The 16,458-nt window shown below is 40.7% G+C and overlaps 1 protein-coding gene across 5 annotated transcripts in view; it reads right to left on the reverse strand.

Annotated features, from left to right (window-relative positions):
- RALGAPA2 (Ral GTPase activating protein catalytic subunit alpha 2) overlaps positions 1–16,458 on the reverse strand; it is a 383,681-nt gene that overhangs the window by 182,781 nt on the left and 184,442 nt on the right. For 4 of the 5 annotated variants that reach the window (XR_012903061.1, XM_075925792.1, XM_075925789.1 and 1 more), the window contains one exon: positions 8,585–8,713. The exons of the other annotated variant lie outside the window; for it this stretch is intronic. Coding sequence is in view for 3 of the 4 variants with exons in the window: in XM_075925792.1 (XP_075781907.1) it covers positions 8,585–8,713 (129 nt within the window). In the remaining variant the exon portion in view is untranslated. The remainder of the gene's footprint in view (positions 1–8,584; positions 8,714–16,458) is intronic. 5 annotated transcript variants of the gene reach the window in all.

A 16,458-nucleotide genomic window follows, 5' to 3' on the forward strand; every position in this document is an offset into this window, starting at 1 on the left:
AGTATGTGTGTGGGGGATAACGGAGTTCAGCGAGACCATACAAAACCTGTGAGTGACTATAAATTTGTTGAAGTCTCTGAGGTCCAGGATGGGCCAGAAAGCCATTGCCCTCCCCTTTGCTTTGGGAACAAGGAAATAACAGGAGTAAAAGCCCTTGCTTCTGAACTCTGCTGGCACCTCCTCCACCACCCCAAGGTCCAGGAGAATGTACACCTCCTGGAGAAGGAGATGCTTGTGAGAGGGGTCCCTGAAGAGGGACATGCAGAAGGGGATGGAGTAACCCGTTTCCACTGTCTGGAACACCCAGTGGTCCGAGGTGATGGCAACCCAAGCCTGGGGGAAGCAGAAACACTGGTCCTGGAAGAGAAGAGGATCCAATTTGGTCAGCATTCTATCCTTGTGTACCTTCAAAAGGCCTGCTCAGATCCCAAAGAAGGGTTGGATTGATCCTAGTTGTTACCAGACCGCGGCCAGGATGGCTTACATCACAATTACCTAGGCTGCCTTTGTGAGAAATCAGTGCTGGGATGAGAAAGGAATCGCCACTGCAAGGACTGTGGCTTGAAGGTCTTCCAGTGTGTTGAGGGTACTACAGAACACCTTGCTGTCCTGGACCAAGGCGGTGAACTCATCCTGAATGTCTTGGGGCAACAAGTCCCTGAATTTAGTAAACAGTTATAACAATAATGGCTCAGGATAGCCTGTTGATTCACTATCCAGAGCAGCAGACTCCCACATCAAGCAGAACTTACAGCTGAGTAAGTCAAGGCATTTGGTGTCCTTCGATTTAGGCGCCGCGACCTGATGAACTTTGTGCTCTCTTGTTCACCACGTCCACTACCAGGGAACAAGGTGTGTGTGTGGGGATGTAAACAAGTATTTAAACCTCTTGACTGGTACAAAGTACTTTCTCTCAACCCCTTTCACAATTGTTGTAATAGATGCAGGGGTTTGCCATAAAGAATTGGCCATGAACAAGATGATCTTATTGAGAGGAAGTGTCATCCTCGACAGCCCCTCTGGAGCCAGAATGTAGACCATCAGGTCATCCTGTTCCAGGGCAATCTCTACCTAGAGGTTAAGCTGAGGCTACCCTGTGGAGCAGGTCCTGTAGGGCCCTGTAAACCATGTGGAGGAGGCCTGTGATGGAGATGCCTGCTACCGCCTTGGCAAGCAAAGAGGATAAATACGCCCCTACATCCTGGGGACAAAGAATCATAGAGTTTTTTCTAATATCCAACCTCTCCCACTGTAACTTGAGACCACTGCTCCTTGTTCTGCCATCCGTCACTACTGTGAACAGCCTTTCTCCATCCTCTTTGGAACTTCCCTTCAGGAAGTTGAAGGCTGCTATCAAATCCCCCCTTACTCTTCTCTTCTGCAGACTAAACAAACCCATCTCCTCAAAGGTCATGTGCTCCAGCCCCCTAATAATTTTGATCACCCTCCACTGGACCCTCTCCAATGCATCCACATCCTTTCTATAGTGGGGGGCCCAGAATTTGACACAGTACTCCAGAAGTGGCCTCACCAGTGCCGAATAAAGGGGAATAATCACTTCTCTGAATCTGCTGGCAATGCTCCTCCTAATGCACCGTGATATGCCATTAGCCTTCTTGGCTACAAGGGCACACTGTTGACTCATATCCAGCTTCTCATTCACTATAATCCCCTGGTCCTTTTCTGCAGAACTGCTACATAGCCATTCAGTCCCCAGCCTGTAACAATACTTGGGATTCTTCTGTCCCAACTGCAGGACTCTACACTTGTCCTTGTTGAACCTCATCAGCTTTCTTTTGACACAATCCTTTAATCTGTCCAGGTCACTCTGGACTCTATCCCTGCTCTCCAACGTATCTACTTCTCCTCCCAGCTTAGTGTCATCTGTGAACTTGCTGAGGGTGCAATCCATCCCCTTATCCAGGTCATTAATAAAGATGTTGAACAAAACCAGTCCTAGAACAGATCTTTGGGGATCTCGACTAGAAACTGACCGTCAACCTGACATTGAGCCTTTGTTCACTACCCATTGGGCTCGACAGTCTAGCCAGCTTTCTATCAACCTTACAGTCCATTTATCCAATCCATATTCCCTTAACTTGCTGGCAAAAATATTGTGGGAGACCAGATAAAAAGTTTTCCTAAAGTCAAGGTATACTACATCCACTGACTTTCCCGTATCCACAGAGTCAGTTACCTCATCATAGAAGCTAATCAGATTGGTCAGGCACAACTTGCCCTTCGTGAATCCATGTCGACTATTCCTGATCACTTTCCCCTCTTCCAAGTGCTTCAAAATGGATTCCTTGAGGATCCCCTCCATGATTTTTCCTGGGACTGAGGTAAGGCTGACTGGTCTGTAGTTTCCTGGATTGTCCCTCTTCCCTTTTTTAAAGAAGGGCACTCCATTTGCCTTTTTCCAGTCATCCGGGATCTCACCCGATTGCCACGAGTTTTCAAAGGTAATGGCCAAAGGCTCCGCAATGACATTTGCCAGCTCCCTCAGTACCCTTGGATGCATTAAATTAGGGCCCATGGATTTGTGTATGTTTAGCTTTTCTAAATAGTTCCTAACTTGTTCTTTCCTCACCAAGGGCTGTCCACCTTCTTCCACGCTGCGTTGCCTAGTGCATTTGTTTGGGAGCTGACCTTGTCCGTGAAGATAGAGGCAAAGAAAGCATTGAGCACTTCAGCTTTTCCCACATCATCTATCACTAGGTTACCTCCCTCATCCAGTAAGGATCTCTCATACTCTCTGATCACCCTCTTATTGCTAACATACCTGTAGAAACCTTTCTTGTTACCCTTCACATTCCTTGCTAGCTTCAATTCCAATTGTGCTTTCGCCTTCCTGATTACTGCCCTGCATTCTCATGCAATATATTTATACTCCTCCCTAGTCATCTGTCCAAGTTTCCACTTCTTGTAAGCTTCTTTTTTATGTTTACGCTCACCAAGGATTTCCCCGGTAAGCCAATCTGGTCGCCTACCATATTTGCTTTTCTTGCTGCGCATAGGGATGGTTTCTTCCTGTGCCTTCAATAAGGCTTCTTTAAAATACTGCCAGCTCTCCTGGACTCCTTTCCCTTCATGTAAGCATTCCAGGGAATCCTGCCCATCAGTTCTCTGAGGGAGTAAAAGTCTGCTCTTCTGAAGTCCAGGGTGTGTATTTTGCTACTCTCCTTTCTTCCTTTGGTCAGAATCCTGAAATCTACCATCTCATGATCACTGCTTCCCAGATTGTCATCACCACCTTTACTTCCCCTACTAGTTCCTCCCTGTTTATGAGCAGCAGGTCAAGCTGTGCATGGCCCCATGTCGGTTCCTTCAGCACTTGTACCAAGAAGTTATCCCTGACAGTATCCACACATTTCCTGGATTGTCTGTACTGCTGTATTGGTCTTCCAAAAGATGTCAGGGTGATTAAAGACCCCCATGAAAACCAGGGCCTGCGACCTGGAAGCTTCTCTCAGTTGTCCGAAGAAAGCCTCGTCTACCTCATCCACCTGATCCGGTGGTCTATTGCAGACACCAAACACAACATCACCCCTGGTGCTTTCACCTCTAGACTTAACCCATAGACTCTCAACAGTCTTTTCTCCCTCTAAATACTGGAGCTCTCAGCAATCATATTGCTCTCTTACATACAATGCAACTCTTCCTCCATTTCTCCCCTGCCTGATCTTCCTGAACAGTTTATACCCTTTCATGACAGAGCTCCAGTCATGTGAGTCATCCTACCAAGTCCGTTATTCCAATCAAATCATAGTTCTTTGACTGGGCCAGGGCTTCTAATACTTCCTATTTGTTTCCCAGACTTTCACATTTGAGTACAAACACCTTAGATAGCCAGTTGATCTCCCTACCTTCTCCATCTGAATCAGGGGTCCTCCTTTGTTGCTCCTTCCTCCTTGTGTTTCTTCCCCGTATCCGACTTCCTCACTTACTTCAGGGCTTTGGTCACTGTCCCCCAAACAACCTAGTTTAAAGTCCTCCTCACTAGGTTTGCAAGCCTGCCCGTGAAGATGCTCTTTCCTCTCTTGGTTAGGTGGATCCCATCCTTTCCTAGCAATTCTTGTGCCCGGAACAGAGTCCAGTGGTTGAAGAAACTAAAGCCCTCTCTCCGACACCATCTGCGCAACCACGCATTTACTTCCTCAATTCAACCATCTCTACACCTGGACCTTTTCCTTCAACTGGAAGGATGGACGAGAACACCACCTGCTCTTCAAATTCTTTGATCCTTCTTACCAGCGCTACATAATCTGCTGTGACCCGCTCAAGGTCATTCTTGGCTACATTGTTAGCTCCTACATGGAGAAGCAGGAAGGGGTAGCGATCCAAAGGTTTAATCACTTTTGGAAGACTCTTGATCACATCCTGAATGTGAGCTCCCAGTAAGCAGCACACTTCTTGAGATTGCAAGTCAGGTCGGCAGATGGATGACTCAGTCCCTCTTAGGAGGGAGTCCCCGACCACCACCACCTGTCTTCTTCTTTTGGGTGTGGTGGTCATGGAACCCCCATCCCTAGGACTATTCATCCCATGCCTTCCGGTAGATGGTGTTCCCTTCTGATTTCTTCCCTGAGAGGTCCCTGACAAAGCAATCTCCACCTCAGTGCCTGGGGGATACTGAGTTGTCTGCCTTCTCTTTCTAGAAGCTACATGTTGCCAGTTTTCTTCCTTGTTCTGTAGTGCCCTGACTGGCTCTTCAGCCTGCTGTGCCTGCAGGACTAAACGCTGCCTTCTATTGAGGAAGTCTTCATCCTCTCTGATGGAATGTAGGGTCAATACTTGGGCCTTAAGTTCTCTAATTTTTTCTTCCAAAATGGCGACCAGCTTGCTCTTAGTGCAGATGAAATTCCTTCTTTCTTCTGGAAGGAAGACAAACATGGCACATGCTGTGCAGGTAACAACAGCAGACCTATCACTATCCATACCTGCGTTCCTTCCGAGAGATTCCTGAGTTATTAAATGCCTCCTTGAAGGACAGGAGTGTAGCGAAAAGATCTTAAAGAATAGTATTCCTCGCCCCCTTCCCACTCCCTCTCCAAACTCCCTGTCAGCAGAACTGGCGTGCGTACGGGATGTACCGGGTGTGCCCAGGCACACCCTAATGTCTTAGGGTTGCCAGGTGTCCGGTTTTCTACTGGACAGTCCATTTTTTTGGGGCTCTATCTGGTAAAAAAATCCAGAAAATACCTGACATGTGCAATGTCCAGTATTTTCTGGTTTTCCGACTGGGCGCTCAGAAACCTGGTGAGGGGAGTGGCTGGGAGGCCTGGTTGCGTGTGAGGAGGAGGGGCACCCGGTCTGTGCTTCTGTGCGCTGGTCAAGCGCGTGGTGGAACTGCAGCCAGACTGACTCACGCTTCGCCTGGACCAACTCGCACTTCGCCTGGACCGTGTGGGGGGCAGGAGCGCCCTGGGATCTGCACTGCTCAGGGTCAATCCTGCTCCCTACCGGCTGATATGCTCCTCCCCCCTCACCCCTTCCTGACCAGCCGGTTGGTTCTCCTCCACTTCTCCTCCTGATCTTCCCCGGCCAGCCCCAGTGCACCTGTCACTGAGGACACTGAGGCCTGAGCCAATGGGCCTAGCATGAAGTGTGGCGGCGAGTGGGAGGATTGTCCTTGGAAGGAGACCGAGTCATCTCAATGAAAACCCTGTAGCTTCATGTGTGTCCGGCATGGAGAACGGCTCAACCTACATTACTTCCACTTGTGGAGAGTCCAGGATGATGGGCTTCTGGGTATGAGCAGAAATCAGCAGCGCCATGCTGTGGGGCCAAAGATTATAGAGATCCACTGGCACTGAAGGCATGGTGGCCAGCAGTGTCGCTGACAACAAGGAGGAGAGCTTGGCTGCCTTCGAAGGCTATACCAAAGAGTAGGACCAGTGCCAGGAATCCTTTTTTGATTCTGGGCCCAGAACCGAAGGTGGTGTGCTACGCACCAAGGCACTCAGTGCTATGTTGGGTCTTTGCAGCCACAAAATAATGTCTGTTTTATGTGCTTAAGTGCTGATCTGAGCATATAATTGTAGAATTTAGAGCCAGTATATGAAAATTAGACTCTGAACTGGATGCTAAAAACTAACAACACATTTAAAAATTAGAAGCCTATTGATGTATTTGGAACAGAGAGATATCACATTTATCTTTAAATAATTGTCTGAAATTTTGTATTCAATATTCTTACTTTATACTAGAATAAAGAAGAATTATTTACTTAACGTTTCCCTTAACCTAGTTATCTGATATATTTAATATAAATATTGGTAGTTACTGATGTTTACAATTTGAGATCAATCTATAAATTAATATGTATTTACAATCTCTAAATCTAGCTATATCTATCCACTTACCAGGCTCTAGGTTCTTAGGCAGTCCTCATCAACAGTGCCTTTAACTCTAATTCAATTAAGAAGTCTGAGCCTTTGGCCTCTTATTTTGGGTACTATAACGTCTCTCTTCTCCAGCAACTCCCCACTTCCAGCTCTACAGCTTCCCCCCTGTTTGGCTGCTTAACTTACATTACTCTCATGCATTTATGACCACATCAAATTATCTCTGAATCACTCCATGGGCTTCCTTAGTCACTACTACAAATTCAAGTAGTTTGCTTTCAAGACTCAGTGCTACATTGCTCCAAGTTTCTTTCTAGACCCCATCTCTAATCCCTATTGTTCCCGCTCTGCTCTTTACTCGTTCAAGGTTGGAATGACTTGCCTACTGAATGTCCTCTCTCCCTTCCTCCTCCACATGCTTCTTTAAAATCAGTTTCTTCTGGAAATCTTTCCTATCTTGTTCTGCTGTCCAGTCTCTTCACACCCACGTGCACCTGCACTATTGTCCTACTGATTTGCAATTTTTGCTATGTCTTTCTCAGTGTTCCTGGCCTGGGAACTTTTCTAATGTAGTTTGTATACTACTGTATATATTTATGACACATTATAAAAAAACCTGTAATAACGTACAAGACAGTAATGCTTCATTTTTGTTATGGAGTTTCATGCAAAATAATTTAATGTAAATATTATTAGATAAAACTAGTTTTGCATTTGAGCTGCAGTATTAAAGACTCACATTTAATCAAGGTTGAAAAAAGTTAAAAAATATCCTCTGAGGCCAGGGTCAGGAATGGAAACTTTCAGCCTACATTTTAGGTATTATTTCTAATCTAATATTTCTATCTATGAACTGACCCTGCAAGTTCATATGCATGGGCATACTCCTGCATCCACATGGAGCTTTGTCAATATTAATGGCTCCAATCACATATATGAGCTTTCAGCACTAGGAGCTATGCGGTTTTATATTGTGTTCACTGTTGCAGTATCCAAGTGCTACAATCATGGATGCAATAACCATCCAACCAAACCCAACCAATTTCCCCACATACTCACAAAAGATGTGCATGCATCTTGAATGGAAATTCAACATTTACAGTAACACAGATAGCATGACATTAGAAAGAAACCACAAAGCATATGCTACAGTAGACCATATTAGTTATTTTATATATACATACACTAAACATGTCATGATGTACCTTATATTTTACATATTTGGTATAGCATGACATGTTTAGTATTTAAAGCTCTAACCTGCCCAGGAAACTAAGGGCAAATGGCTATTTGTGCTTTAAGTATACTAATTAATTTTGCATAATATTTCAAATAAAATATATAACAGTATAAAGTGGTCTGTGCCATATAGCAGGTTTGGCAGAAGGATTTTTCACATTTATATGAAGTACAGTTTGATGGTGTTTTGTGCTTACTGGCTTCTGCAAGTTTATGATCAACAATCAGGATTAATTTTTGTGATAACTCTGTATTCAAAACTGACAAAAAGTAGACTAAACCTGATGGCTGTAAAGTTCAGTAATAAGATCAAAAAAATCAGGGGCAAGATGTTTCACCATCTGATTTCTTCTGAAATAGAAGGTGATCTTTCTTCTTCCCTTAACTCATACTTTATGCCTGGATATTGCAGCTAATATACCTCTACACAAACTTTCTGAGCATCAATAATTAAACTAGGCTCAAACACAGAGAAAGAGTATCCTTGTCCTGATTTCCCATTCTTACCCACAAGTTCTCCTGTTTTTGCAAGCTTGCATGAATTTCAAACTTATTTTAGCCTGTCAAGTAATAATTTTGTATTTTATTAATTTTTTAAATTAGATTTGATGGTGTCTGATTCATACTGCTATTAATCCTTACAAAACCATAGGAAAATCTGCTTTTCCTGTCAGAAAGCTTTGTATTTTCAATATTCATTTATAGTAGAAAGCTAATGAGATTCTGAAATCCAAGTCTTGCTTTTAGTGTGTAAATGTGCTGCAATATTAGCGAGGATATGATTTCTCTCACTTTGGCCTTTTGATGAAACACCTTTGCAATACTAGTATGTCACCTTATCCTACAATTTCACACATCAACTGCCATGGTATCTGCCCCAAGAGCCCAGTTTCACATTGCACTAATGAGTCAACACCTGTTAGAGTGGAGAAATCTGAACCTTGTTAGCAACTGTGTATTCTCCTGGGAACTTGGATGTTGAGCATTGTCATACTCACCTCCAACATGTCTGTACTAAGGACTCTCGCTGCAGCTGTGATGAAGTCTCCTATTAGCATTGTAAAACCAGGTAAACCCAAGAAGAAAAAGCAAGATGGGCAGTGTTTTATGACAGTATTTAAAATATCCTGAAAAGAAGGAAATATTATTTCTTAATTTTTATAGAAAAATGTTTGAAAATATTTAATAAAAACACACCCACCCACCTAAACACTGATATGGTTTACTAGTCTATCCTAGAGGCGTATATCTACTAGGAATGGCTTCCAATTTAAGTAACATTTCAATTCTTACACCCTTTGAGAAAAAAAGAGGGGTTTCTTTACTTAGAAACATATTGAAAATGAAACAACTGTTACATGATTTTTTATGTTTCTCAAAAAATGTATTAAAATATTCATCAGGTTATGATAAACTCACATTTTATCAGAAATAAGATATAGCCACAAAATCATTTTATTCAGGCTTCCATGACTATGTAACATTCATGAAATTACACTAGCTATTGTCCTCGCTTTTGATCGTTCAAGGCAATAACCTACAGCCATTATTAAAACTTCAGTAATAATTTCTTTACAGGAACACACAGATGTCAAAACAAAAAATACCTGGGCATAGTGAAGAGAAAGAGAGGAACTGAGAAATCTTTGTTAACTTCTACCAGAAATCACATCCTCTACACCTTTTACCATAACCAATGTGACAGGGGTAAACATTTTTAATTAATTATTTCATTTTCTAAATGGAAGTCTGCATTAAGTTTAACGGGTATAATGCTATCAAAAGCTTTGTTCCCACAATTTGGTGCCACACATTATACACACACACATTTTCTCAGAATGAGAATTTTTTCATCCGTTTTCCCTCTGCTCCATTTCTTTACTCGCTGCCATCAATGACAAATGATCCCAACAATATTTGAATTGAATTTCCAAATCTCCATTTGAGTTGGTACAAAACTGGACACAAAATTTGTATAAACACTAACTGCAATTATTACTTTTGAAGAAGAAAGAGTTGGTTGATTTCTGCAGAAGTTCAAAACCATTCTTATTCCTACTAAAAGATTAAAGACAACTTATGGCAGAAAATATTAGGCTCTCTCCTTTCCTCACAACTTTTTTTCCTTGCACTAAGGAAGGCCTGAACTTATTTTAAATTAAAAAATATTTGCCCTGATTTTTTCAATTAGAAATTAAAAAGTTTTGTCTACCCTTAAATAGTTCATCAGCAGATACAAAGCTAGTAAGAATCTGACAGGTATCACAGGTATCAAGGAAATAAAACTTGATTGACAGAATAAAACTTTTTAAACCTTTGTTTTTATAATGTCACTTATTTAAACTAAAATAGTTGATAAAAACTCTGTTAATTATTCAACATTTCCATCCTTGTAATTAAAACCTGTTATCCTAAAAAACAATGGAGACCAGATTTGACATTTCTGAGATATGTACATTAAAAAAGCAAGTCTTCTTTCATACACATCTTACTATATATTTTAAAAATCATGTCTGTCTGTGAGTCTGTTTGTTCAAGAACTCCTCCTAAACAGTAAGAGCTAGGACCACCACATTTGATATGCAGTTTCCTATCATCATAACGTAAAGCAAGCCAGGGGTTTGGTTGTGCAAGGACAATGGGATGTATCTGGAATTCTATTCTCTCTTATAAAATGAAAAGGAAGGGGTCTGTTAGGAGGGAGTTATACTCCAGAATGACCTCAGCGGGGCATCAAAGGACCAGAGATGGGGGATCAGAACAGCTATAACCCCATTGGGCCAACAGTGGGCAGAGGTAGAGAAAGGGACATTACTATATATTTCAGAGAATTTGTCTGTTTGTCTCCCACCTGGGGGACATGCCCCTCTGCCTGAGCTGTGCCCACTGCAGAGGCCATGGACATGTGCTTCTCATCTGGCCCGAAGCTGCTGCAGTGAGAGGGGGCTAGAGCTGTCCTCTTTCCCCAGGATAGCCTGCATACAGAACCCCTCATCTCCAGCCCCAGAACAATGATTTAAATGAAGAAAAGCAAAATTTATTTGAATTAAGGACTTGAGCAATGCTCAAGTAAATCATCTAGTCATAACAAAACAAAAGAACATAAACTCAGTCTTTTTCCCCCCTTGCAGACTATCCTTTTAACTTATATCGGTAACTGGAAAAAAACTATGTAAGTTTGAGCAGAATCCATTTATTCTTTCTCCTTTACAATATTTACAGTAGCATACTGTGAAATGATAAAGCGGCTTGTAAATTATGAAATTAAAACAGATCATTTTTAATTTTGGCATTGCAGAAGATAGTGTTTTCCCGTCTCTGAATGACCACAATGCCACTCAAGTTAATGTTTAAACTAGTTTTAATCACTTCCTTTGATACATTTTAAAGTCAATATCAGTCAATGCAAACATTCTAAAAGACTGAGCAGATGGATGCTGCAGCTCATAAGGTGGGTGGTAAACTCATGCTCTGAGGGCAGAACAAAAGAGCCACCTTTTTTCATAATTAAGGGGTTGATTAATGCATTGCACTCCTCACAACACACCTGCAATTGCTAACAGAGGTAGGTATTGTACTGTGCTCTGACTCTGAATATCAGGCATCAAGCTATACAGCAGCAGATGGGAGTACGTTTCTGCTGACATATGCTACAATAAAAAAATGCATGAAAACCTGGCTTAAAAGGTGACAGAATGTAGCACTTTTGACGATTAACACCACAAACAACTGCATTAACTTTGTCCTGTTCTCATTAATTCCATCTGTTCAAGTTAGATATTAAACTAAATCTTCAGTTTTCTTTTTGAAATCTTTCATATTTGGCTGTAGAAACTACTGGGGGCTGGAGCCAAACGGTCTGTGAGGCCTCATGGGGAGGCTCCAAAGATTCAATAGACACCCAGTCTTTTGAGAATTTATGAAAGCTGAACGTGAACCTTTAGAAGTATCATCCTTTAATGCTAGGATGGTGTTGATTAGGTTAAGAAAATATTGCACACATTATTATAAAGCTTTAACTTTGGTCTTTTCACATCACCCTTTGTAAATAGGCAAAGGGAGTAAAGAATATAAAAGAAAGACAAAGTTTCAGGTATGAGAATATAGTTGCAATATTAAACAAGATGATGCAACTTTTAACACCTGATGTCTTCACGGTGCATTTAATAAACAGTGAAAGAATTTAGCTACTGATACCATAATGTTTGCTAGTGAAGAAACATGGTAAAGCACCTTTTACTAATTAAAAAAATATTTTTTTCAAAATAAGTTAAAACTTTGTCTATAAACTTTGTTTTGAAAAACTACTGTAATATGATTCTCCGCTTCTCTTTTTCACAATTCACACCTTTAGGATTTGCAGTTTCACAACACAAGTCATGCTAGTGGGTGATGTGGCAGGCTCACAACTATTGGCACCAAAGTTATTTATGTGCAATTGAATAAAAAAATCTGTTTATGTTCAGTCTTTGATTTCATATCAGTTCCACAGTCAAAGGTCTCAGTGATACCACTGGTGTAAAGCCAGGATGGTTCTACTGACTTTGTTAACATTAATCCTGTTTTATGCCAATATAAATAAAATCAGAATCTGAAAAAAAACCCCACGAAAAAGACTTCTGCTATATTTCAAATTAATACAAATAGTATAATTTTAAATGCAAATTTAATGACAAATAGTTTGTCAAATTGTATCTCTCATTTCCTGATTAACACAGATTTGCGCACTACATCCATCTAATGATAGAGGCTACATTTTATGTAGTAATACAGTAGGTTAGCAGCTTGTCAAAAGATTCACATTTATGAGAAAGCAACCAAGTGAGAACATCTGTCCTTTATCAGTGATCTTGCAAAAATCAGGTAATTCAAACAGAGGCAAGTTGTTTCCTTCCCTTCCAAGCACAGTTCTATAAATGTAAACTGTATTCAGCAGCTTACAGCCTAGTAAATGAATCACTTTAATTGAATGCTATGTACACAGTAACTGGAAAAACACAAGCAATAAGAAAAGCATATGGTGATGGCAATAGAAATTGGTTTACTCATTTTGTACAGTGTTGTTTCTTTACTTCTTTCATAATTGACCTTTAGAAGGATAAATGTGTAAAATAATTTTGGTTTATTATGGCTCCAAACCTTTCAACAATTACACAAAATGAAAATCTAAAAGGAAGTATTCATTCTGGAAGCATTTCCATTGTTTACATAATTGCACAGCTATAATTTAGTGTTCATGTTGTTTTGGAAAAGTGAAAAAAAGAAGAACCATTATGAACTATTTCAATTCCAAATGCTTTACTGTAGTGTCAAAAATGGGGAAAATATCCTGTTTATGCCAGTCTAAAATGGATTAACCCTATAATTGATAACATATTTCAATACAGAGTGTTCGTTCTACTGATGAATAAAACAACATCATATGGTCATCACCATCCTCTGAGTATGGGAAAAAATGTTTACGCAAGTTCACTACAAGGTCAGCTATAAAAATATTCTTCACTTAGTTTTGCCCAAGCTATTGCAGATTATAGGTGTAACAAAATAGCTTGCCATCTGTCTTTATCAGGTTTCCCAACTGTCCCTCATCAGGAACAAGCTGGGTACTTCACGAAAGTTCACCTTGTTCTTCAATGAGATATCACCAGGGACTGAAATTTACAAAAAGGAAACAGCCATATCAAAATTGATCTGTTTTGCTTCCAATTTTTAAAAGGAAAAATACTTCAATATGTTGCTTTGAGTTACTCAGAGAAGAGGTTTTTCTCTTTTTCCTTTTTCAGACTTTCAGTAGAGTTACTATATTGTCTGAACAGATAAATGATAAAACAGGCTGAATTTTTTAATAAAGGAACCCTCACTAGTCTAGCTACAATGACATTTTAGGGGTCTAAAACATTAATCTGTAAGATCTGAAGTTTAAACAAAAATGTATAAAGACTTAACTCACATGAAGCAAGAGGATTATTTTGATAGAAGAGCCATTAAAATTGGTGATTTAAAAGTATTATCAAAACAGTCATAGTCAGCTGCTATAAGGAATGGTGTTAAAATTATAAACATATATGGTAAATACTCTGAATCTGGCAACACACAGAAGCAACCCTGAGGAAAGAAGTGCTTAATAAGGGAAATGAATGGAACTAGGGGCAGAAGGAAAGAAGAAATTAAATTTGATATTACTAATACTGGAATTACATTCCTGGGCAGAAAAGATGGTAGAAAGGAACGGCAGGAATGTGGGTTTAAACAACTGGGAAGTGAAATGACTGATGAGGTCTTCAGCATAAGAATAGATTAGAAAGGAAAGGTAAAGTTATTTACAAAGGACAAAGGCACAGATGAGAGGGGAGTGAGTTTAAATTGTAGCATGTGAACATAGCTTCCAGAGACACTCCAGAGTTCCTTGGTTCTGTAGTAGATAATTTCCAGCTGGAGCAGAGGGGCTAAAGAAGAGGGAAGGGATCCTGCTAGGTTCATGTCAGAGCAGCTCTCATTCCCTAGCATCAGAAGAAGGCTTGGAAGTTCTACCAGGCATTGGTAGAGCAGTTTTATGGGATGGATTTAAATGCAGCTTTGTGACTTTAATACTCTATACATAATACCCATCTGTTCATACAGTAGTGTAAGATTTGATTGTAATAAGGGCACTGCTAAAAAAAAGGACATTGCGCCAGTGAACAGCATTTGGAGAGAGAAGGGAAAGGGAGAAATTCATTACAACTCTTGGAAGGAAACCAAAATTAACAAAATAATATTGAAATATGAAAGTCTTATGAAGTTACTAGAAGATTTACCCAGCATTGCTCAAGACTTTAACTCAAATATGTTTTTTCTTCATTTAAATCATTGTTATGAGGTGGGGCTGTGAATAACGGGTGCAGTATGCAGGCTGCCCTGGAGAGAGAGGACAACCCCAGCGCTGTCTCACCGCAGTTCCTTGGGGCCAGATGAGAAGCACATGTCCATGAGCGCTGCAGCAGACATAGCCAGGAGAGGGGCGCATATCTCCCAAATGGGGGACAGACACTCAGACAAACTCTCTGAAATATATAGTAGATAGCGGTCCCTTCCTCCACTCCTGTCTACTGTTTTCCCAAAGCGGTTATTTATAGCTTTAATACTCAAGGAGTTGATAGAGGAGGTATCTGAGCCTTTAGCTATCATCTTTGAAAAGTCATGGAAGTTGAGAGATAACAGAAGACTGGAAAAGGGCAAATATAGTGCCTATCTATAAAAGGGAAATAAGAACAACCCAGGAAACTACAGACCAGTCAGTTTAACTACTGTGCGAGGGAAGATAATGGAGCAAGTAATTAAGGAATTCAGCTGCAAACATTTGGAAGAAAATAAGGTGAAAGGTAACAGCCAGCACGGATTTGTAAAAAACAAATCATGTCAAACCAATCTGATAGCTTTCTTTGATAGGCTATCAAGCCTTGTGCGTAAGGGAGAAGTTGTGGATATGGTATACCTAGACTTTAGGAAAGCATTTGACACAGTCTTGCATGACCTTCTTATCAATAAACCAGGGAAATACAACCTAGATGGGGCTACTAATAAGGTGGGTTCATAACTGCCTGGATAACCATTTTCAGTGAGTAGTTACTAACGGTTCACAATCATGCTGGAAGGGCATAACAAGTGGGGTTCCACTGGGGTCTGTTTTGGCTCCGGTGTTGTTCAATATCTTCATCAACATTTTAGATGATGGCATAGAAAGTATAATTATTAAGTTTGCAGATGATACTAAGTGGGGAGGGGTTGCAAGTGCTTTGAAGGATAGGGTCAAAATTCAAAATGATCTGGACAAACTGGAGAAATGGTCTGAGGTAAACAGGATTAAGTTTAATAAGGACAAATGCAAACTACTCCACTTAGGAAGGAACAATCTGTTTCACACATATATAATGGGAAGTGATTGTCTAGGAAGGAGTACTGCAGAAAGGGAATTAGGAATCATAGTGGACCACAATCTAAATATGAGTCAACAGCATGACGCTGTTGCAAAAAAAAGCAAACATGATTCTTGGATGCATTAACAGGAGTGTTGTGAGCAAGACACAAGAAGTCATTCTTCTGCTCTACTTTGCACTGATTAGGCCTCAGTTGGAGTACTGTGTCCTGTTATGGGCACGTTTCAAGAAAGAGGTGGAAAAACTCAAGAAGGACCAGAGAAGGGCAACAAAAAAGATTAAAGGCTTAGAAAACATGAGCTATGAGGGGAGACTGAAATAATTGGGCTTGTTAAGTTTAGAAAAGAGAAGACAGAGGGGACTTCAGTTTTTCAAGTATCTAAAAGGGTGTTATAAGAAGGAGGAATAATTTTTTTTCTCCTTGGCTTCTGATGATAGGACAAGAAGCAATGGGCTTAAATTGCATCAAGGGAGGTTTAGATTAAACATCAGGAAAAACTTCCTAACTGTCAGGGTAGTTAAACACTGGAATAAATTGCATAGGGTAGTTGTGGAATCTCCATCACCGGAGATATTTAAGAGCAGGTTGGACAGACATGTATCAGGCATGGTCCTGCCATGAGGGCAGGGGACTGGACTTGATGGTCTCTTGAGGTCACTTCCAGTTCTAATATTCTATGATTCTATTATTTCTGGTTCCCATCTCCGGTCCCTTGCTGCCCCCCATGGTCATTCTCAAGCATAACTCTCTCCTACCAGACCCCTTCCTTTCCATTTTATGAGAAAGAATAGAGTTCCAGGCACATCTCATTGTCTTGGCAAAACCAAACTCTGACCTTGCTTTAAGGTATAAGAGGAAGCGATATGGTGGTCTTAGCTCTTACCATTTAGGAGGCGTTCTTGAACAAACGGACTCACACACGGATGCACATTTGTAAAATATATAGTAAGATATT

The sequence above is a fragment of the Pelodiscus sinensis genome, chromosome 3 (genome assembly GCF_049634645.1).
Source record: "Pelodiscus sinensis isolate JC-2024 chromosome 3, ASM4963464v1, whole genome shotgun sequence".
Lineage (NCBI taxonomy): Eukaryota > Metazoa > Chordata > Testudines > Trionychidae > Pelodiscus > Pelodiscus sinensis.